This window comes from Anastrepha obliqua, chromosome 1, assembly GCF_027943255.1.
Source record: "Anastrepha obliqua isolate idAnaObli1 chromosome 1, idAnaObli1_1.0, whole genome shotgun sequence".
NCBI lineage: Eukaryota > Metazoa > Arthropoda > Insecta > Diptera > Tephritidae > Anastrepha > Anastrepha obliqua.
The window spans coordinates 78,217,883-78,241,659 of NC_072892.1; the positions used below are offsets into that span (position 1 = coordinate 78,217,883).

The following is a 23,777-nucleotide window of genomic DNA, read 5'->3' on the forward strand; positions in this document are numbered from 1 at the left end:
TAATATTATGAAAATTTGAAGAATTTGTGGCAAATATAATATGTTAAAATTTTTCTAAAAGAAGGATTACCCGTATACATATATACATACGCATAAACATGTTTTTTAAATAAACTCTCATGCAACAAAAATGTACCAATTTGGAATTTGGTGTTTGAGGGAGAGTTGGTGCCAATTGTGGGGGTAGAAATTAGAAGTTAATATCTTATGTATTTGCTTTGTTATACAAAGTTTTTATTAAAAAGAAGGTATCTGAGTTTGATAGCACGGGCAGGTATCTAGGGCAAGAAACAACTAGTCTATGATTGGGAAGGCAATCAGGCTACCACAGTTATTGCTTGCCAGGCAGAATTTAGAGATTGGTCTCTATAGCTTAAAAGCTCACATGTAGTCAATTATTTATTTCAGATACCTCCTAAAGTCAGGAGTGGTTAAAGAAAAAATAAGCGGTGCGATTCAACGATTATGAGGTTGTATTAAAGAGAATCTATGGATGCTATTGGTAAGATGCGCTTTATAAGGTGCATGCAATGTGCGCTTTTGGTTCATTTATTTCAGTTTCACCTGAAATAGAGAAAGTTAGAAATCTCCACTATATTAGTGAGTCATGACAAGTGTGGAACTATCAATATATCAGATATTGCAAATTATATGGCTATTATTAACATTTATAGTTCAAAAACCATGTTGGTTCAGATTTGGAAATTCCTGGTAAATTAATATTTATACTTCACTCGGTGAAACAGCAACATTTTTTAATAGCGGGCGCCCCCCGGAAGGCAATAGCAAACCTCCGAGTGTATTTCTGTCAGGAAAAAGCTCTTCATTTGTGGAACCACATCAAGACGCCCGCCATAAATAGGAGGAGGAGCTCGGTCAAACACTCCAAAAGGGTGTACGCGCCAATTATATATATTAGGCCGGGTCGATTTGTGGGGAGGCAAAAACATCGCCCATTGCTCTGTGAAAATCATATTCTAGAGTGATTGCCGAAAAACCAATGCACCCACTAAGAGTGACTGTTTGGTGCGGTTTATGGGCCGGCGGCATCATTGGGCCGTATTTTTTCCAAAATGAGGCCGGTCAGGCAGTTACTGTGAATCGTGTTCGCTATCGTGAGATGATAATGAACTTTTTATGGCGCAAATGGGAAGATATGGATGTGGACGATATGTGGTTTCAACAGGACGGTGCCACTTGCCACACAGTTAACGAAACAATGGCTCTTTTGCGCGAAAAATTTGATGGCCGAATAATCTCACGTCGTGGCGATGTCAATTGGCCGCCAAGATCATTTGATTTGGCACCGTTGGACTTCTTTCTTTGGAGTTATTTGAAAGAAAATGTGTACGTCGATAAGCCGGCAACAATTCAAGAGCTAAAGGATGAGATAATTCGGCACATTAACGGCATAGAACCTCAATTATGCCTCAGCGTCATCGAAAATTTGTACCATCGAATGGAGGTGTGCCGCCGAGGCCACGGCGGCTATTTGGCCGATATTTTGCTCCATACGTAATTGAGCCATAGTCATAATTAAGAGAAATTACAATAATTTCTTAAAAAAAATTTATCTTGTTCAAAATCCGCACCGGCCCTTGGAACTTAACCACCGTTTACATGTTAAAATTGTAATCATTTTTGAACAATTTTGTCTTTGAAATCAATAAAAACTAATTTCACAAAAAAAAAGTTATGGTGTTTTGAATAGTTAACACTTCATATCGTTCACCCTGTGTATAATAAGTGTACTTTGGTACTTCAGCCAGTACTGCACCGCTTTAATAAAGCTTTTTAAATTTTATTTTAATTGGACACATAAATAATATTCAAGGGTGTATGGGTCAAACTGCATCGATATAATATCAAATATGCAATTCCAATGTAACACTTATTGCTTTAAAAGTAAAGTTTACAACTGAATATTAGTTTAAAATTATTCTTTTAGCTGACTACGATAAAGAATGATTGGCATGCCCTTTCTTTTCTCTCCTTTTAGAGGTGTGGGAAGAAATTTGCAAAATTAAAATTTAACACCCCCTGCGATCGCTCTCTTACAGTAGTAGTATTTTGCGTAAACGAAGCACATTGTCTCCTGGGTTCAACCATTTACTGCATTTCAATATGACAGTTAAGTGTTCATACTTTTATACTTCTGTGCTATAGCTCAGTTATTCTGTGGAAATGGAGTAACAGGCATTCTTTACTGCTTCCCTAAATTCATCCTCGTTTTTGAGCTTTTTTGGTTCAAAGCAACCCTTTACAATATTCCACAAAATCTCTATAGGATTTAAGTCTGCGGATTGTGTAGGGGTCACGTTTAATTGAACTCTGTTGTCCAAAACTATTTTTTCGCCAAAGCTGAGCTTTCCTTTGGGTAGTTGTCCTATTAGTTTATTCATTTTAAAGGTATTTGAAGGTAAAAATGTTTGCCCAAGCTTTTCGTAATCCAAAACAAGGCCAAATGCTGTGCCGTTAAGAACATCCACAAACCATGATAAAGGGTCTTTCAAAAGTGACGTCTAGGTGTCAGTTGTGAATAATTCCTAGACGCTACCTTTTTTATGTCGTCTTTGACATTTCTCAAGTAGACAGATGTACAATTTTACACAATAGAACAACGAATAAGAACAAGAATTATTGAAACTTATTATGAATATGGTGAACCTTTAAGATCAACATGTCCAAATATTCGGGTTTTTTTTTTGGTGGAAATAATCGCCCGAATGAGTCGAGTTCGGTCGACTATAGATAAGGACTGAGGATAAGACACACCAAAAACGGAACGTTCTGTTGAGAATATTGCTGCTGTAGCGTAAATTGTTGAACAACCTTCAATATAGCTATCTCAAGGTTCTCAATAATTACGCATTCATGAATTGACTGTATGGTGGATTTATCTTTAGACATTTAAATGATGTAATTTTTCACTTATACTGAAAGAGTAAAAATTTGTATGTGTTTTATTTTAAAACAACATATAGGCGTGTCTTTTGAAATACCCTTTGCAATTAACTTTTACACTTTTTTTTAACAAGTATGCTCTTAACAGTAGGAGATACCACTTAGAAATTCAACTCAGTTGCTATTGCCTCACGGTTCGATAAATTATTACGTACGGGTGCCTTTTATATGTCGCGATTAGAGAACAAAAACAAAATTTAATCATCGAAAATCACTTTATTCTTTTTCAAAATATTCTCAATGAAGATCTATACACTTTTGCATGCGTTTGAACCAATTGTCGAAGCACTTTTGCCACTCTGAATGAGGTACCTCTAAAACATGCATTCTGAATGCCGCAACCGCTTCTTCAGGTGTCGAAAAACGTTGACCTCTCAGTTTGTTTTTTACGTACGGGAATAAAAGGAAGTCATTCGGTGCCAAGTCAGGACTATATGGCGGATGACCCATTAATTCGATGTTTTGGGTGCTCAAAAATGCAGTTGTTTGAGCCGATGTGTGAGAGCTCGCATTGTCCTGGTGAAGAGTGATCCGTATTTGGCGATTGGTTTTCCTAATTTCTTGGAAGACAACTGGCAAACAAATGGTTTGTACCACTTAGAATTTACTGTTCTGCGTTGTTCTAGTGGTACGGTTGGGACATGTCCAGTTTTTCCGAAAAAACAGGCGACCATTTGCTTGGAAGTGCTTCATGCGCGAACAACTTTTGTTGGATTTGGCTCATCTTGAAATACCCATACAGTCGACTGCTGTTTACTTTCGGGCTCATACGCGTAAATCCATGATTTATCACCTGTCACGACGATGTCATGGACGTGTTTCGAAGCCCCGCGATCGTATTTTTAGAGCATTTCCTTCGACCAATCGACACGAGCCGTTTTTTGAGCGATTGACAAATTGTGTGGGATCCAACGCGAACAAATTTTTTTGACAGTCAAATGTTTATGCAATATTGAATGTATGCTGGTCCCACTAATGCCTAAGATTGTCTCAATCTCACGATAGGTCACATGACGATCTTGCAATATCAGTTCGCGCACAGCATCAATGGTTTTCGGAACAACAACTGATTTTGGACGACCTGCACGAAATTCGTCTTGGAGTGAACTACGACCACGATTGAATTCACCATACCATCGATAAACACTGGTCCTTGATGGAGCTTCATCGCCAAAAAATGAATTAAGTTCATCCATGTAATGTTGCTGAGTTAATCCACGTCGAAAGTTGTATAAAATAATCGATCGAAAATGTTCACGATTTGATTCCATTTTTGGACCGAGACGAATCTTTTAAGTTACTGTAAACAACACAAATAGCGCTGGTATTTCAAAACGTTCTGAGTACGTAAAAGCCAAAAAATGTCAAACATTGCGATACAGCTGTCAGTTGCCAGATTGCAACACCAGGGTTGCCAAATCCCGAAATATAAAAGGCTATATATAAGGTATTGAGGTTAGATTGATCAGATCGTTATCCTTTTCTCGCGTTTTACGGTGTCTACCTATTTTAAATTGCGTTTGTATTGGCTATAAAGCTTCATAAAGAAAGTCTTGAAAACGTTCAATTGTTCTAGCTATTTTCCGTGGGATCTTTCCTTAATTTCGTAATCTGTGAATGATTGCACGACTTCTACAAATACTTCAATTTCAAGACCAATCAGCTGGTTCATCTCCTTCAAGATTTTTTTTTATGTAGCCAATGCATACCATATTCTGATTAAGAGCAAATCGCAATACAGCAGCATTTTTGGAATGCATATACTGGAAACACACACAGCCCCACACTTTGTTCATTTTAAATATATTTTTTGTAATTTACTATTTTTGTAAGTTATATAATTAATAAAAATAAACTTCTATCTATCTGTATTATATACTATATATCGCATATATCCAAAGCAAAGAGATAACCAACAGATTTTTGCTTGCATTGGAAATTCATTTAGCGCTTTCCTATGTTAAAATCCGATTAGGAATGGCCAACGATGTGAAAATGAAATTCCTTTCAATGTGCAGTGACTCGTCTGAAACTCGCACGGCTTGAGCGTAAAATATTAAAATTCATTAGCTTAATTGCATTTAACGCAAAGTCACAGACATTTCCTTTTCTTCGTCTAACCACTGCTGCAGGCGGTTGTTTATATGTATGTATGTGTGTGAATGCACGTATGTATGTCGATATATGCCATGCGCCCGGCAGACACCGTTTATATCGCTGTGTATCTGAGAATCGCTGCTACTGGGCTTGAAGTTAACAGCAATACGAGTATATGAAATGGTTGGGAGGTGCAGCTGCCTAACGGGTTGGCAAACTACGTACATATGTAGACACAAAAGAATGAAATGCTGTTAATATATACATAAATATGTTCCAGCTTGTTGTATATTTACGTCGAACGATACGGCCTTGATGACAATTTCATGTTGCGGAATTATAATTTACTACATAGCTTTAAGACGACGTAATTTTTAAGTGAAGTAGATAGCAAATGTTGGTCAGAAAAAGGTGAGATGCAGGTATGAGGAGCAAATGTATGTGGGAAGTTCACTTTGTCATTTGATTTCTATTCCCAGTAGTATTGCAATTTGTTATTGTAAATAATTTTTCAGTGAAAACTGTGCAGGCTTTTGAAAAATTGTATATATGAACACATACATCTACAAGTATTCTCATAATTGTGCCGCAGATGCATTTTAGAACGCATCAAGCTCGCAAATGCAGGAAATTGTTAATTTTTAATTAAAACTAAAACTCTAGCTTTCCCTCCAATAGATATTTCATTTTTCTTTCGACAAGAACAAATACTTTGCAGAAAACATTTGAAATATCCAGCACAATCGTGCAGCCATCCACTTGTCGCTTGCATCGACTCATTTGGTCTTTCCCTGCGTTACATTGCTCGAATAGCAAATTTTAATGCAAGATGCGTGCACATTTCTTCGCGGAACGTGTGGAGTGATGTGCATACATTCGTTCCGCCTGTATTTTCTGATGGACAGTAGCAAAGCACACAGTGAGTGATATTGTCTTGTTTGAGTGATGCAGGAATGTCTGAATAAATTCGTTCTTTGTTCCTCTTCGCTAATTTTTAATATTCATTAAAATAAATAACTTACAAACAACGCAATTGTGCGCGATTCCACTTCAATGAGGTTCGGGCGCACGCAAAAGCGAATGCCTTGTTTCAAGAATATTGTACCCCATCTTCATCTTCGCCATTTCATCTTCACCCAATAAAGACGGCTATTGTTGCTAGTGAAAATTCACAGAACTGATAAGATAATTTTCAATAAAATTTTCAATTAATACCTAAGGAATTTCTTATTGATTTATTAATGGATTTATGACTTGTGGTTTGTGCTGTATGTACAAGTATAAGTACACACATATATTACGTACATATAGGCAAACGTGTATAAATTTTAAGTTAGACATGTTTTAGTTTAAAATTATTCATTTTTAAAATAATAGAGTTCTGCAATTAACACTTGGGCTGAAAAGTCCCGGACCTATTGCTCAAAATTTACTTTATTTATCAACGTAATTTTCATCAAGAATAAAGCAATCATTCCAGCGCCACTTTCACATTTCTTTCTTTCTACGAAAGTGGGACTGATCTTTTGTCTCAAAATACAATCAATCGTTTTTTGCCTCAGTTTCAGCGATACCTCTTCATTCGAGCAAAATTCCTTACTTGCGAGCATTTTTAAGTCTGCGAACACCAGTAGTCGCTGGGAGCCAAATCTGGCAATTACGATGGATGTGCGAGCAATTCACCGTTCATTTCATGTAGTTTTGCCAATGTTTTGATTACCTTGTGGCTCGGTGCATTGTCTTGATGAAACAAAAATATTTTATTTGCCACTTGCGCACGTTTCTTTGCAATTTCGTCCTTCAAACAGCCCAATAACGCTATATAATATTCACTATTTGTGGTATTTCCCTCCTCCAGGTAGTTGATGAATATTAACCCACGCACATCCCAAAATACCGAAGCTATAACCTTTCGGGCGCTTTGGACAAGGATCACCAGTTGCTGCCCACTCAGATGACGATCGTTTTTATTCCGAAGTGAAGTGATTTCTTGTCACATCGACACAAAAACTCCGGCTTTTTGCGTTTAAACATGGCCAAACACTCCTCAAAATCATCAATACGTTCTTGTTTTTGGTCAACAGTGAGCCAACGCGGCACCCTCTTTGAACAACGCTTTCTCATAGTTAAATGCTCATGCAATATTAAGCCATTACGTTCTTTTGATATTTTTATGATGTTAGCCAACTCTTCCAACCTCACTTTTCGATCCTTCAAAACGAATTTGATATTTTCTGGTGTTGCCGCCTCATTTGGACGTTCATCAACGGTGTCTCTACGACCACATTTGAGGTCAGCAAACCATCGTTTTATTGTTGTTTCTGATAGAGCCGTGTCCTTTTAACATTTTGAAAGCCATTGATTTGCTTGAATGGCATTTTCTCCCATTAAGAAGTAGTGTATAATTAAAACACAAAATTATTTTTGATCCACTGTTTTGAAAATAACAATTCAGCGTCACAATAACTCACGAAATAATGAATAGAATATTATAAATTTTTAACAGCTGTCTTTTTAAGGTTAGTGCTAACTAAAAACTGAAAAGGAGGTGAATGCAATGAAACGAGTGTTAGACCCGGGACTTTTCAGTCCATGCGTTATAAGAAAGATATTATATTTTCATTCAAAATTTAATATGAATATAGGAAAATTGCTATCGCCGCCGGGTTGGTGCGTGACTACCTTTCAGAAAAATATCAAAACACACGGCACAAGTGAGAGGAGGGGTTCGGCCAAACACCCAATAAAGGGTGTAAGTGCCAATTACAAATGTATATGAGAAAAATGGTGATGTTTTAAAACAAAAAAAATTAAAAAAAAAATTTAGTATACGATTTTCTAATTAGCAATTTCTAAAAACTGGTTTTTGATTCCTGAATTAAAGTCAAAAATTACATTTATTAAGATATGCCATTATAAAGACAATAAACAAATCAGCAGCTGAGCTTACCTTATTTTTACAGTTCAATAAGACATTATTTCTTTCGCGTTTTTACAATATAAAATATTTTTTTTACTGTTTTTGGTTCTGTTTTCGAAGCACATGCACATAAATTTTTTTAAATTAGTACTGGTTAAGATACCTACAATTGTTTTAAATAACAGCTGGAAAAAGGCAGACATTATTGAACCCAGTTTGTAATATTTATTACAAGTTCCGTATTCTGTATAACTCGATTACTAGCTAGAAGTTCAATTATTTGCAACAAACCTTAACTTAGTCGCCATATAAACCAATTTGAATTTAATGCATTCTTATTAAAAATTCCATAGTGGGCTCTAGTTTTAGGAGCTACACTATTCCACGAAATCTAATACCCGACCAATTTTTTTGAAGACGATCTTATATCGGTTCAATGCTGTTTATTTGTGCAATAACAGTTAAATAAGAAATCCATAATAGAATAAATTTAAATAGGAATATTGAAAAGTATGTATACTACAATCATCTGGAAAGCTATTTGAAAATTTCTAAATACTTACGGATTTACTGTTATACTTACTGTTCTACTTACACAAAAATATCGTTGTCACAAAGTTTAGTTAAATTACAAAATACAGTTTAATTGAGCAGAAAAGCATAGTATAGATAATGTGAAATCAAGCCCCATAGAATTAAAGAACTCGTTAAATTGATGAATATAGCAAGCAATAAGAGCATTGTTTGCATAATATATTAGCATACTGTTCTGCAAAAATTCGAAGTGAGATTTTCATGTATAGAAATGAATCATGGAAAAAGAAACTAAGCTCGATCGAAAAAAGAAGCCCGCCTTTTAGAATATTTGCAAATTATTACGAAAAAAGCATGCACAAATACCACCATTCCAAGACGATGATAAAGTCGTTTTCCTCGAAGATGAAAAAGCAAATCTTCTTGCTTATAAATTCCTCGATTATCATAAAGCATCTGTTCACCTAGGTACGTCACAGATAGAAAATTTGGTAGCCCAATCAATCGATAAAATTGATTCGCAGTTTTTAGACACCCCTGAGTCCGAATACGTAACAGATGAATATGATCTTATATACGAGACACAATTACGGAAATCAGCCGGGCACGATGATATCAAAAATATTATGATAAGATATCTGCCTTGTGAAGCAGTGTTGTATTTCACCTACATTATAAATTCTTGTATTAAATTGCAATATTTTCCTAAAGCCTGGAAAACAGCAAAAATTGTACCAATTCGGAAGCCAGGTAAAACTAACAATATTGCTGAGAGTTATAGGCCTATTAGCCTCTTAAGTTCCCTAAGCAAAATTTTTGAAAAAGTCATAAAACACAAATTATTTCAATTTATTAACGCAAACCAATTAATACCAAATGAGCAATTCGGATTTAGGCAGTTTCACAGTATTATGCATCAGATAAAATGCATAGCAAACTATGTGAAAATTAGTTTTGAAAACAGGAAGTCTGCTGGTCCGATATTACTGGACCTTGAAAAGGCCTTTGACTCAATTTGGCATGATGGACTGATTCATAAATTAAACAGCTTTAACTTTCCGCCGTATCTCGTAAAGCTTATCAAAAGTTTTTTGACAAATCGTTATTACAGTGTATGCTTGAACAATGAATACTCCGATTTAATTGAATTACCCGCTGGAGTTCCTCAGGGATCAGTGATTGGTCCTCTGTTATATATATAATATATTTCAGATTTTCCAAAAGTTGAAAATTGCCAATATGCTGAGTCCGAATACGTAACAGATGAATATGATCTTATATACGAGACACAATTACGGAAATCAGCCGGGCACGATGATATCAAAAATATTATGATAAGATATCTGCCTTGTGAAGCAGTGTTGTATTTCACCTACATTATAAATTCTTGTATTAAATTGCAATATTTTCCTAAAGCCTGGAAAACAGCAAAAATTGTACCAATTCGGAAGCCAGGTAAAACTAACAATATTGCTGAGAGTTATAGGCCTATTAGCCTCTTAAGTTCCCTAAGCAAAATTTTTGAAAAAGTCATAAAACACAAATTATTTCAATTTATTAACGCAAACCAATTAATACCAAATGAGCAATTCGGATTTAGGCAGTTTCACAGTATTATGCATCAGATAAAATGCATAGCAAACTATGTGAAAATTAGTTTTGAAAACAGGAAGTCTGCTGGTCCGATATTACTGGACCTTGAAAAGGCCTTTGACTCAATTTGGCATGATGGACTGATTCATAAATTAAACAGCTTTAACTTTCCGCCGTATCTCGTAAAGCTTATCAAAAGTTTTTTGACAAATCGTTATTACAGTGTATGCTTGAACAATGAATACTCCGATTTAATTGAATTACCCGCTGGAGTTCCTCAGGGATCAGTGATTGGTCCTCTGTTATATATATAATATATTTCAGATTTTCCAAAAGTTGAAAATTGCCAATATGCTATGTACGCTGACGATATTGGTATACTCTACTCGCATGAAATCGGCGATGAAATTGTAGCAAAACTGGAGCGTGCGTTACGTAGTATTTCTGACTACATGCAGAATTGGAAAATTAAACTGAATGCTGGAAAAACACAAGCCAACTTTTTCACCAGGAAAAGAAGTCCTTGTTATTTACCAAGCACCAGATTAAGACTAGACACTCATCAAATATCATTGGAGAAATCTGTTAAGTACCTCGGGGAAATTTTTGAAGAAAAACTCACTTACAGTGATCATGTTAAATATACAATATAACAGAAAACGTTAATATAGCTATTAAAATGCTATACCCGCTGATTTACAGAAACTCCACATTGAGCAAAGAAAATAAATTGGTAATTTACAATTCTATTTTCTTAACCATAATATTATATGCTTGCCCAGCATGGAGTACAACTGCAAAATATCATATTAAAAAGTTTCAAATATAATATGTCAAAACAAAGTTCTCAAAATTATGCTAGGGCTACCCTGGGATTTTTCCACTAGAAGGCTCCATATCGAGGCAAACGTAAACATTGTAAATGAATAAATTGAAAAATTTACCGAACGGTTTAAAATTCGTTGTAGTATAACAGACAATACATTGATCTCAAATCTTTTTAATTTATGTAATTTACTCATATAAAAAGGAAGAAAAATAGCTTGTTTATTCTTAGTGGAGGTTTTTTAAATAGTAGTTCTTTTCCTCCGAAATTTACCTGTAAAATGACGAAAATCTGTGATAACAAAAATATGTTGTAGAATTAAGGTTTAGTTGCCATATTCTGTAAGCTCTGCTATAATTATTGATGTAACATCTTTTGTCTACTTAAATAAAAATCTATCTATCTATATATTCAAATAGAACGGAAATTTATTACATAAAGACTTGGTATACACCAAAAGGTTAATCCTTTCTAAAAAAAAGAAAAGAGCCAATTTCACAGTTGATAATATTAAACAAAAAAGACAGCTGTTCTCTCCTGTTTTCTAGTTCTTTATGATTATTTAAAAATAGTCGGGATTCATATGACGTGACAGGATCAGAGAAATTCAGGGAAGAGAGACATACATAGAACAACTTTTTGCACTCGTTAAATTTTGTCCAATAAAATTGATGGTAAGGTTGCCAAGTAAACACTGCGTATTCTACTTTACATAGAACGAACAAAAGCAGCTTTAGCAACTGAACAGTATAAGGGTCTGCAAAGTTCGAGCAATTTCTTTTTACAAAGCCAAGGACAGAATACGTTTTAGACAGAAAAAAGTCTACTTGATTTAAAAATGTAAAACGCGCATCAGCAACAACACTTGACTCTTTTTTCAGGAGTTATTTTTGTCTACGTGATTTAAAAAAATTTTTTTTAATATTAAGTGGTAGTCAAGAGACACTACACCAAATAAATATTAAGATATTAACATCGGCTTGTATTTTACTTAAGTTCGAAATAACAGCATATGTTTTAAATCATCAATAAACAGAAGAAGTTTAGCAAAAGAAAAACAGCAAGGGCCCCAAAATACTTCTCTGAGATCCACCAGAGGACGGACGTAGAGAAAGGTACAGGCAGAACGGTAGAAAGCCACCATCAACAAGGTTTGTTACTTAGGTAAGGTTGCAGTCAATATAGAAAAACTGTATGAAAACTGCAAACCAGGTTTACCACTTCAGAAGCGGTGGCAACTAATTTATTATTTATAAAGACAGCAAATGGGACACCAGAATTGGAATTCCCAAAATTTGGTATTGCCCAAAAACTTAGAGCTAGATTTTATATTCTTTTTCACACTTAGATACATTTTTATATAGTTATTTTTATTATAAAATTAAATTTTTTGTACTATTTTGTTAATTAAAAGGAAATCTATGCGAGTGATCGCAACCACTTGAGACTAAAAATAGAATAAAATTTGCACAATGTCAGAATATGTCAAATCAATTAATTTCAAGTATTGAATTATCAACGCGTGAAAACTTACAGTTATTACAGGTCAATACTGATTTTTCCTCCTAAGCACTAGATTTATTCGTGTCCTCTAGATTATTTTAGCAAGACATTTATGAATTAATTTTTGGCAATAAAAGGTTCATTGGGGTTAGTTGTTCCAATAGTATCGCTTTTTAAGGTCACTACCAGCCATTAAATATCGTAAAGGGTAGTTGTGCAATATATAGAATCTTTATTGCAAACCGAAGACAACGGCGTACAGTACTACAGCAAGTGAAATAGACTAACTGAGACCTACAGCTGAGTTTTCTCCATTTCGAAGCGTTTAATAAGCATTTACTTTCAAAATCGAGTAGTGTTTTTCTATAAAAAAAAAGTCATCTCATTATATGGCAACATTACGAAACTGTTTCCCTATGCGCTGAGAAAATATTGCATATTTTATATGAGAAAAGACCAAGAAAAATTCGACCTTTTCACAAATTGCATTTCAATTGAATATAAGAGAGTGACTTAAGTCCATTTTTTTCATAATTAAATTTTTCGAACAACTATTTCGTTGAGCTTAGATAAATTAAAATTAGTTGCGCAACGCTTACTCTCACTTTTTGTATAGGGCAGAAAATGTGTCATTTATGTCCGGTTCATAGCCATGGCGCGGGGCAATGTAAATAAAATATTATAACGAGAAAAGGAAAGGTTAGACTTATGAAAAGGTTAGACTATGAAGGTCAACATATTGATCAAATTTTAATAACTACCATAAAAATATTAATTATATTTTATATTCTCAAAGGCTTGCTGCGCATATGTTTCTAAAAAAATATACATACATACATACATACATACATACATACACACATTGCCTGCATGCGTAATATTTTGTCAAGGTTGTTTGGAAATTTTTAACTTAATGCGTAGAACGACTAAAAGGTTAATGTGCATTTTTTTCGTTTTAGATTGGATGGGAAGCCCTTTTGAACGAGTCGTCTGTGCAGACTTCAATGGTAAGTACTCAAATGAATCCTACGAATTTCGCCTCGAAATACTAAATGCAATAAGCCAAACATTTTTTAGTTGATGTGGTGATTAGCAGGCGTGAATTTTTTTTCTAGGAAGCTACTCTGCGTTTGTATTGTTCTTTCCCTCTATTCACAAAAATTATGAGGACCGCGTGAGCGCATCCTTTTTTAAAAGCAATGTGCATGAAACGAAGATACCTGCGAGCCATGCCGATGCAAAGTATACACAGGCATTTGAGTAAATATAATATTTTTAACTGCAGTCGAAAATAATAAACCCTTCTTGACACACACAGCGTAGAAAATTTTAAAACTATTGCATTTGTTTATATTTAACGTGAGCTGATTTTTAAGAAACTTCTATAAATAAGGTACAAAAGAAGATGCAAAAGAAAAAAATTAAAGTAATATTGATATTACTTTTCGCATTTTTAATTATATATAAAAATCTGCAACTTTGTTTCGACTATTTTGCATTTAAATACAAAATAAAAAAAATTAAAACAATCGCCGCAATCAGTAGCAACACTACCGCCCTGCCACATGGCTCATTTGCAGCAATCGCAACAACCGTGCAACTGTGAAATAAGCCTGCCACATTGGCATTTTCGCAATTGAGTCGCCGTTGTCGAACAGTAGCTTTTGATGGCTATGCGGTGATGTAGTAGATGTGCCGGCTGCGTTGTTGTTGATTGCAGCAATTACAATTGTTGCAGCACTTTTACGAGCTCACCAACCTTTGTTTTTGTTTTGTTGTGACAACAGTGCCTTTTAAGTTTTTGTGCTCCCCACTTGTCGTTCTTTCGTGCGGGCGCAATAAAATACAGCCAAACAACAAATAAAATCCGCACTTAAAAATCTACACAGTTAGTGAATTCATCTTCTACCCACCGTCGCCTGCCATCTCTATGGTCTCCACCGACGTACACCGCTTCCCCGATGGGCCGCATCATCAGTCTACCGTATTGTTGTCGTTTTCTTTTTCGATTTGAAGTGCTGTGGAAGTTTTGTGTTTGTGTAATTCGAATCCTGGCTACAGGCGCAATGAGGCGCAACATTGGGCTACGTTAATGGAAAGTGGATACCATCCGATTTTGTTGGGAATGATTTTCAAGGGAGGCCATACACTGAAAACGGGAAAAAAATATTTCCTACAGTGGGAGCCAACGATTACCAATTGCATTCGTCTTTTTTCACCATTTCTGCTTTTTGTTTGTTTATGCCACTATACGAGATTAAATCTCAATACAAGCAATACGAGAACGTGATTTCATGCCGCTTCTGCTCTGATATGGCGTTGAGGTGGCTAGTGGGCGAGAAGTTTGTAAACGGTATTCTTGCATCACTGTTGCTGATTGAATGGTCGGATCGTGTGCTCGACCAGTTCCAGTTCGTTTGAAATTTCAGCTGTTACAACGTTTCACGTCAGTAAATCATTCCTGATGATCATCAGGCGTCAAATGCTGCCTCTGCATTAAATACATTTAATGTATGTATACATACGCAGATATATGTATATACCGGGTGTTTTTTAGAGCTTGAGAATTGAAAATGATAATACAAAACAGAAATACTGTTGGAATGAATCTAGCAGATAGTACTATGGCATTTATTTTTTGGATATAATATCCGGCACACCATCCACCGCGGCTACGAGGTTCATTCGATCAGCCCAATTTTCCAATATGTTTGCCCTAATGGTTTGAATAATGCAATAAATCGATTGGTATTGTACCGTCTTGTTGAAACAGAACATCGTCGAAACAAAAATTCCGTCAGCATGGCTCGCTAGCGATCACCATTCATAGTAACGACAGCTCGCTTCTCATAAGGACTGATAATGCCGCCTCTACGAACTTCGCAAACATATCTATTTTTTCCAAAGTAAGTTTCCACAATTTGGAAGAGAAACCTTACTGAACAGAAATGTACACGCAGCTTGGCATTCTCATGTCAAACCATTGTTATCGATATCGATAACTCTAATACAGCTAAAAACCACACCCTATATATATGTAGATATGAATGTGTGCACAATTTATTAAAATGGAAAAACGAGAATAAAAGACAAATATGATGATGGCAGCAATCATTTTATTGAATTTACCTAGCAAATTACAAAATAGTAGCCGATATAATCTAAATAGTCGAAACTATGCCAGCTTGCATCCATTCAAACCTTTAATGTGGCGTTATTCTAAAAAACTTAACTCAGATTTGACTTAGCTATACTTAAGTTCAGGGACTTACTCACATTATTCAACTGATACAAATCAAAAGCTCATGAAACAATGTGGCGATATCAAAATTTTCCTAGGAATAAACCACTCAAATCCAAAGCTCGTAATATTTCATTTAATAGCTGGTTCAGATTATTCCGAGCTGAGCTTCATCAAATATTGAATTAACATTAAGCTGTAAACAAAATTTTAATCATCACTCAATTGTCAATTATTTCAATCGTTGAATCAAACCCGGTCTCTAATATTAAAATTCCAAAACATTATTACAAGACCTCATAGTCATGCGCCCATAACAATTCCAGTAAATCACAAATTGCCATCAACGCCATTCCACTTGATATATAGTGCATTAATAGTAGCAACAATAAAAACACAAAATTTATTCAACAGACATGATTTGAGAAGCACCCAAATAGTCATTAAAATTTACTACGATCATCGTTCGCATTATCATTTTTGCCGACACCGGGACAATTGCTGTGGCGTCGTCATCGTCGTCGTCGTCGTCGCCTCCATCAAAATTCTGAGCATCAGATTCGTAGTCAAGCGCACAAAATCGTAAATAGATCATAAAAATGTCGTAAAAGTGAAACATGCTTTGCCGTTGAACATTTTGTGGTTTTCAAATGATCTCATTTCGTTTTGGTTGCTCGCGCCAACGCAACCAAATTAGTGCCGAAAAAAGTAGTTATCAAAAAGTGGAGAATAAGAGGCGCAAAACAAATTTAAATTATTGAAGTAAAGTAACAACAATACTTCTTGCAAAACCCTACAAAGCGGTTTCGAAAAATTCCAACCAAACTGTGATGGTGAAATGGTCGTTGTATTGTGAGAAGATAATTCCCAGCAATCAATCGCCATCATCGCAGTACTAATCCAATACAAAAAAAATTCGTGAATAGAGTATGAAACATTAAACATAACCATTCACCCATGCCTTTTCACAAGCCCTGCCATTTGCACCGCCAGTTATCGATCGTATTTACTTCACTCTAGAGTCCAGACGCAACCCGCTCTTCACTCTCACAAATGAAAGCAGACAATTCTTGCACTTTGATTTTTTATTTTTCTTACAAAAGCCGGTTGGGTTACCGACGACACCCTCTTACTTGAATTGGAAACTCATAAATAAACACACATCCATATGTGTGCTACATGCACACATACACCTACACAAAAATGTGTCAATGAATATACAGATGCTTGAAGGGGGGAATGTATTCATAACCGCGGCCACACACCGCCTAAGCCCGGATGTTTAATAATTTTACCTGGCAGTGTTCATTTGCTTGTTGCTTTAATTTGCTTTGTTCTAATTTTTCTTAAATTTTGCAAACTTAGCAAGTAACTAATTTTTATTTTGTTTATATAAATTTCACGAATTTCACGAATTGGACGAATCATTTATTTACCAGTAAAATACAAATCAAAAAACTTTATTTAGATGCCATTCAATTCGACCGACCAAAGTAATGGCTATCGAAGAGACTTACTGGGCGTGATGCTTTGCTTGCGTACTGTGAGTAAGTGAGATGAAATTCAATTTGCTTCAACTCAGTGACGAGTTAAATATATCTATATATGTACATATGTATGTGAATTGACTTACAAGTAGTTATGTATAATTTTCCCCTCAACCACAAGCAAACTTTTGCTTAACACCGTTTAACACCGAGGCAAAAAATAAAAAAATAAAATGATTATCACATTGACATTTAAGCTGTCTATGATTTATCCGCTATAGCAATGGAGGAATGTTGAATGTTTTCGCAGTCACTTCACGCTGGCATCTGTGAATTCAATTTATACCTGGCTTTACAGGCGTTTTTGAAGTTTATCTGCCCAAAAAAAAACACAAGTTTTTGCACCATAGTTCCGGCACTTATGCATACCTATGTATATAAGAACAAATAAAATCAAAATTGTTTTTTTTTCTATATTTCTTGTATCGATCACTTATTAGCAAGCATTGAGCTTTCGATAAATTGCCAGATAGGTAGATTGTTAGATAGATCGATAATTGCAACGAAAATCTCGGCCATAAGTTTTTTTGGAACATCCGCAATTTTCTTATTATAATTGCTACATTCATGCTACAACTATATATATTATATATACATATATAATTGGCGCGTACAGCCTCTTTGGGTGTTTGGCCAAGCTTCTCCTCCTATTTGTGGTGTGCGTGTTGATGTTGTTCCACAAATGGAGGGACCTACAGTTTTAAGCCGACTCCGAACGGCAGATATTTTTTATGAGGAGCTTTTTCATGGCAGAAATACACTCGGAGGTTTGCCATTGCCTGCTGAGGGGCGACCGCTATTAGAAAAATGTTTTTTTTTCTTAATTTTGGTGTTTCACCGAGATTCGAATCGACGTTCTCTCTGTGAATTGCGAATGGTAATCACGCTCCAACTCATTCGGCTACGGCGGCCGCCAACGAAACGAAACGATTTCAGTTCTTCAAATATTTCGTATTAAAGGTATTTCTTTTCCAATATCACAATAGTAGAAGGGAGACGAGTTTCAAATACACTTAGCACTCTCACACGTTTACCACAGGCTTGATCTCATGTGTTGAAAGAGCCTAACGCCAAGCTTTCATTCAATATTTTAATGCTATTAGTACCCAGTACGCGGCGCATTCAAAAGTCAAGCTGAAGAACAACAGCATGAATTACAAAAACGCCAGCGACAATGGCTGCCAGTAATTCCTGATAAGCGCCACATTGTTAAATATTCTGCGCGTATGTTGTCATTGTATCTGCAACAAATTACACTGGGCAACAACAAATATCATACAGCGCAGAGTATTCGTAAAGTTAGAGCAGCAGCTACAGCAGCGATAATAGCACGTAGTACAACAATAAATTTTGTTGATTGCAAAAACAGAAAAATAAGAAGTGGAATAAATGCAAAAAACATTTACCAAAGAGTGGCAAGACAATGTGGCAACGACTGCAGTGGTATATCAACACCGCGTGCACACCGCTGTTGTTGGCGAGGAGACTAAAACTTAATTACAAAAACAGAATATTTTCTACTTGCCGATATAGCTGAAGCGAGTGCGCATGGGCGGGGCACAGAAGCACAGAGGTCAGGCTGTCGGAAGATTCGTTGCAAGGGGATGCGTTCAAGCGCTATATGGATCAACGGTCACCGTAGCTTCTGGCCAATGAATATACATATGTACTCGTATTTACGTACATATGTATTTTTAGTTTTGCCGCCACCGGTCGATATAGCCGCACACAATAACACTTATAACGTGTCCGACATGTTGGTGGTAACAACGCATGGATGCTGAAGAAAATTTGTTGTTGGGTACTGTCGCAACAGCATTTTCACGACAAGCGTCAGCATAGCGCTATGAATCAGTATGTGTGCTGAGGGATTGAGCTTTTCAATGTGCTTAACACGCAGTTGTTCTTATTATGTAGCGTTCAAGGGTTAGGGGGTAAAAGAGTTAATTTATGAGGCGCGATAAGCAATATTCCATTTCATTCTGTGGTTTTTGTTTAATTTCCAATTTTCTATTCTTTTTGCGTTAACTCCGTAGTTGTGGCTTTTTCTGCTGTTGTTTCCAATAATATTTTACTTTTGTTGCTCACAAAATATACGCGACGGTGTTATCGGCACGTTTGTGTAATTTCATACGTCGTTGCCAACAGACACAGGTTTATGATCCCAGCGTCGCACACAAACATATGTATACTACAGGGTAGGCCATTTAAAGCGGGCCCATTTGTTTCTGAAAAAAAACATTGAAAAAAACATTTTTTTTTGTGTTGATATGAAAAATCATTTATTTTGATTCAAGGAGATTTGTTCCAGCTAGTTTTTGAAAATGATATCCTTCAAATGTTTGCCTCTGGCCTTGATGGCCAAATGTGTCCTTTTTTCGGCGTTTTCCATCGTTTTGGCCAATATTTCGGCCGGTATGGCGGCGATTTCGCGTCGGATATTGTTTTTAAGTTGAGTTAGAGTCCTTGGCTTGTTGATGTATACCTTGGATTTCAGATAACCCCACAAATAAAAGTCCGGTGGCGTCAAATCTGGTGATCTCGGTGGCCACGGAAAATCACCATTTTTCGAAATCAACCTTCCAGGGAACAATGGCTTCAAAAAATCGATTGTAGCGCGTGAAGTGTGGCATGTAGCCCCGTCCTGTTGGAACCAGTAGCCTTCCATGTCATTTTCTTCGATGATTGGCATAAACATTGGGATAACTCGATGTTCGCGGAGCCTCCTCAACACTGGCTCGTACAGCCTCGATATTTTCAGCAGAACGTCGTGTACGTTGTCTGGATGCGTGGCTGGTATTGCTGAGACTACCGTGGTTAATAAATTTTGCGTATAAACGCTGTAAAGTGCTTTTGGATGGCGCACTTTTAACTTTATTTTTTTTTTTAAACGCACGTTGAGTTTTCACAATTGAGAAGTTATTTTGGATGTAAAGCTGAATTATTTCAGCGCGTTCTTTTGGAGTGTACTGCTCCATGGTAAAAATTGTCTTGGACTGACGCTTCCAACGCGCTATGTCATTAGTCGATCTGACGTTCCTGTCAAAAGTTATAGGGTTGCCCGATGGGCCCGCTTTAAATGGCCTACCCTGTAGTATACGCTGCAGGGCTGTCCACTAGTATATAACTGGTGCGTTTCTAGTGAATTTCGAGTCATGATTGGATGTCATCCCTTCTCACTTCCGACTAAGCAGCTAATGAATTCTACCCAGTGATATCGTACCAATTGTCCATTGCCACGGATACATTATTTTTGAGATAGTTTGAAACTATTTATGTAAGTATTTTTCAATTTTTATGGACCAGTGAAAAATTCAAAAAAGTATGAGAAAGGAAACTGTAACATAAATTACGCCACTCGCCGAATAAGGTAGAGCTTTGGCGTGCCGTTCAAAGTTTCTTAGTCTCGATTATTGGCACAAATTATCAACTTAGGTTTTTTCTGAATTTTGCTCGGATATAAAAACTGAAATTTTTAAATTTAAATATTAAATTTTTAATATTAAAAGTGAAATATCCATTAATTGCGAAAAGGCCGGACTCACACGCCGCCTGGGCAATTGCTTGCGTATAAGTTCTTGACAGCTTTGGCACTCTCGCACCCTGAAGGCAGTGTACTTGCAACGCGAGTAGTGAAGTAGTTCCGAATTGACGAAATAGTACTAATTTTGAACCATGAAATTTGTTACACTATTTCAGGTTTTCTCTACCGGGTAGATACTGCTAAACCACAACCTCCACATAGGTACTGCACGCAAGCAAATTCATATGTATAGAAAATGACGTGAATACAAATAAGCGAGCATGTGTGGTGGTTGCAAATGTTGTTAATCTTCTGCGGTTTTAATGAATTAAATGCATGTGTATACAGTTAGCGGTTAAAGGATACAGAAAGGATCGAGCAATGCTCAGACATATTCAAATTAAAATTACTCGTTGGACATCGTGCATGTTTATCTGTGCCTTTACATAGCGACAAATTGCACATTACGTCTGTCGATTTCTCATCCTGGCTCCCAGTTCGTCTCAACGATTTTACATAAAACGTTCATTGCACTCGTCAGTGTTCCGCTAATGGCGAGGCAGCCATGCGACGCCACATACATGCACACATACAGTGGCTCACATAAGTATTTCGCTTGTGAATACGATTAAGTAATTCTCTAAATTTTATAATTTTTGTTTATAATTTATTTAAAAATTTATTAAATAAATAACAGATGAACCTTAAAATACTAATTATTTTTCATTTAAACTTAACCTCCCGTTGGACATTTTTTTAGAACCTGCGGTTCGACACCCGGCTACGGTTATATACATAAATCGTTAAAAAGTCGTTAGCTATAATAGAAACCAGACTATTCAGAATTCATAGCTCACAAAAGTATTTTGCTTTGGCGGCTAGTAGTGATGTATAAATATATTTACATGCTATTTAATATATTCCTATGATAACCATTACCTTTGGAAACAGTCTCTAAGCATCTTTCGATGAAATTTGGCATTTTTCCCCCTTCCTCGAATGAAACAGACCTAAGACCACTTTTTGATGAAATTGTGTGTTCCCATACTTTATCTGCGAAAAGAACTTCAAAGTCAAAGAAAGTCAGGAGATTTTGCTTTGTATTGAAAGATATCACATTTTAATATCAAAAGCTGTATGCTTGGGTTCGTTATCGTGCTTAAATAAAGACTCATTTCCTTGCATACCTATTTTTTCTGCGCCGGAATGTAAATTTTCCCCAAAAATGGCCAATAAGCATCTTTATTACCCATTGTGACATCTACAAAAAATAGTTTTTCGACTCCCAGAGCTGGCATAAAGCTCAAACCAAAACAAACAAGCAAACCATCAAAACCTCGACCGTGCTTAATTGTGGATTTAAGGTTTTTGATTCATTTTACTTTAGCCATACCATACGACAACCATCCGATCCAAAAATATCAAACTTGCTTTCGTCTGCTTTCTTTATTAATTTTTTATATAACCAGGTTTTCCAGTGCGAGGCGACCGTAGGTATTTTATTACTTCTTAGTATTCTGCGCACCGTATCTCCGACTCAAATCAATTTTTAAAACTGTAAAGAACCCAAAACACGCTCAGTCGTAGCATTACTCAAGAGGGCGCAACTTTTACAAATGTCAAGCAAAGACACTAAACTTTTGTAATGATCACAGATGTGGCATCTAACCAAAAAAAAAAAAAAAAAAACACCGACTAAACATGTGACAATTGTGTTTCGTAATTTTTTTTCTTGCGAAAATATAAAATATGTTTTTTTCTTCTTTAGTTAATTCTTTACCTTTTGGCTTTTCTGATATGCACTATTCCGCAATAACAAACGATAGGAATTCAAATATAATTAATATTAATAATAATACGCACTAGTACCCTCAGTTCAGCCAGAAGATAAATAAACAAACGCAACTTGATCGGATCAAAGTTTCAAAAATAATAAGCAAAATACTTCTGTGAGCACAGAAACTTTTTTTCATGCACGCTTTTTATTGGCATTATTTATCGGTATATTATTTGTGATTGCTGACTACACAATTTCTTTAAGAAATGCGCAGCAGTTAGAATACGCATTTAAAAAAGTAAATTCTTCTACGCAATGCACAAACAAGTTTAAATTTGTGGGACTATGCAAAATACTTATGTGAGACACTGTATATACTTATTTCTAGATATACTCCAATATAAGTACGTATGAACAAGGCATGAATAAACCACATACCATCATACATGCGGACACATAACCGAATTTAACAAATTACTCTTTGTTCAATTATTAATTTCATTGCGAAAAAAATGTATTTTCAAATTTCTGTATATGCCCCCAACCTCTTTGGATTTAAATACTTCGTGTGCAGTTGTTTTACACATTTTATTTGGCGTGCTTGTCGCGTGATTCAGCGCAGTTTTCCGTCATACAAGCCAATGCCAACAGAGCTTCTTTGCGCTGTAGCTTATCTTGATTTGGTGTAATTTAATTCGTTTAGTTTTGTTTTGTTTAATATTTAATACTTTTAATTAAATGAAGTGCACATTTAAAGTGAATATTTCATGAGTTTTATGCACTGCACCAACAAATCATAGCTGGCGGAAAATCGGTGGTGGGTCTGCATATCGGCTTAAAAGTGTATCTACATTTTATAATTATTTATTTGTAATTAATTCAAACCTTTTTTTTTGCATGCGCAGTCTCTTACTTTATTGTTTTAATAATTTTTTTATGAAACGGGTTAGGAGAATGAGATGTCATCATGAATTTATGAATTCGAAATTAAATTTGGCTTTTGAAGGGCGCGAAGCTCATTAAAATTAAAATAATTTTTCTAGTCTTGGATAAAAATGCTAAGGTTGAATTAAGAATGTATATATATTTTTTCCGAAGCAAAGGAGGATTATTTTTTTGTGTTGTAGTAAAAAAACTTACCAAAAATGTAAATTCCTTTTACTTCGGGAAGTTGGCGTAAATTAAGCGCAAATAATTTACACAGAGTTGTCATAATTTCAATGAAAGCCACTTTAAAGAGCATTTAGCATTT

The 23,777-nt window shown here is 35.7% G+C and overlaps 1 protein-coding gene across 9 annotated transcripts in view; it reads left to right on the top strand.

Moving 5' to 3' along the window:
* LOC129245885 (homeobox protein abdominal-A) overlaps positions 1-23,777 on the top strand; it is a 74,086-nt gene that overhangs the window by 16,154 nt on the left and 34,155 nt on the right. For all 9 annotated transcript variants that reach the window (XM_054884322.1, XM_054884377.1, XM_054884330.1 and 6 more), the window contains one exon: positions 13,397-13,444. In XM_054884322.1, the coding sequence (XP_054740297.1) occupies positions 13,397-13,444 (48 nt within the window). The remainder of the gene's footprint in view (positions 1-13,396; positions 13,445-23,777) is intronic.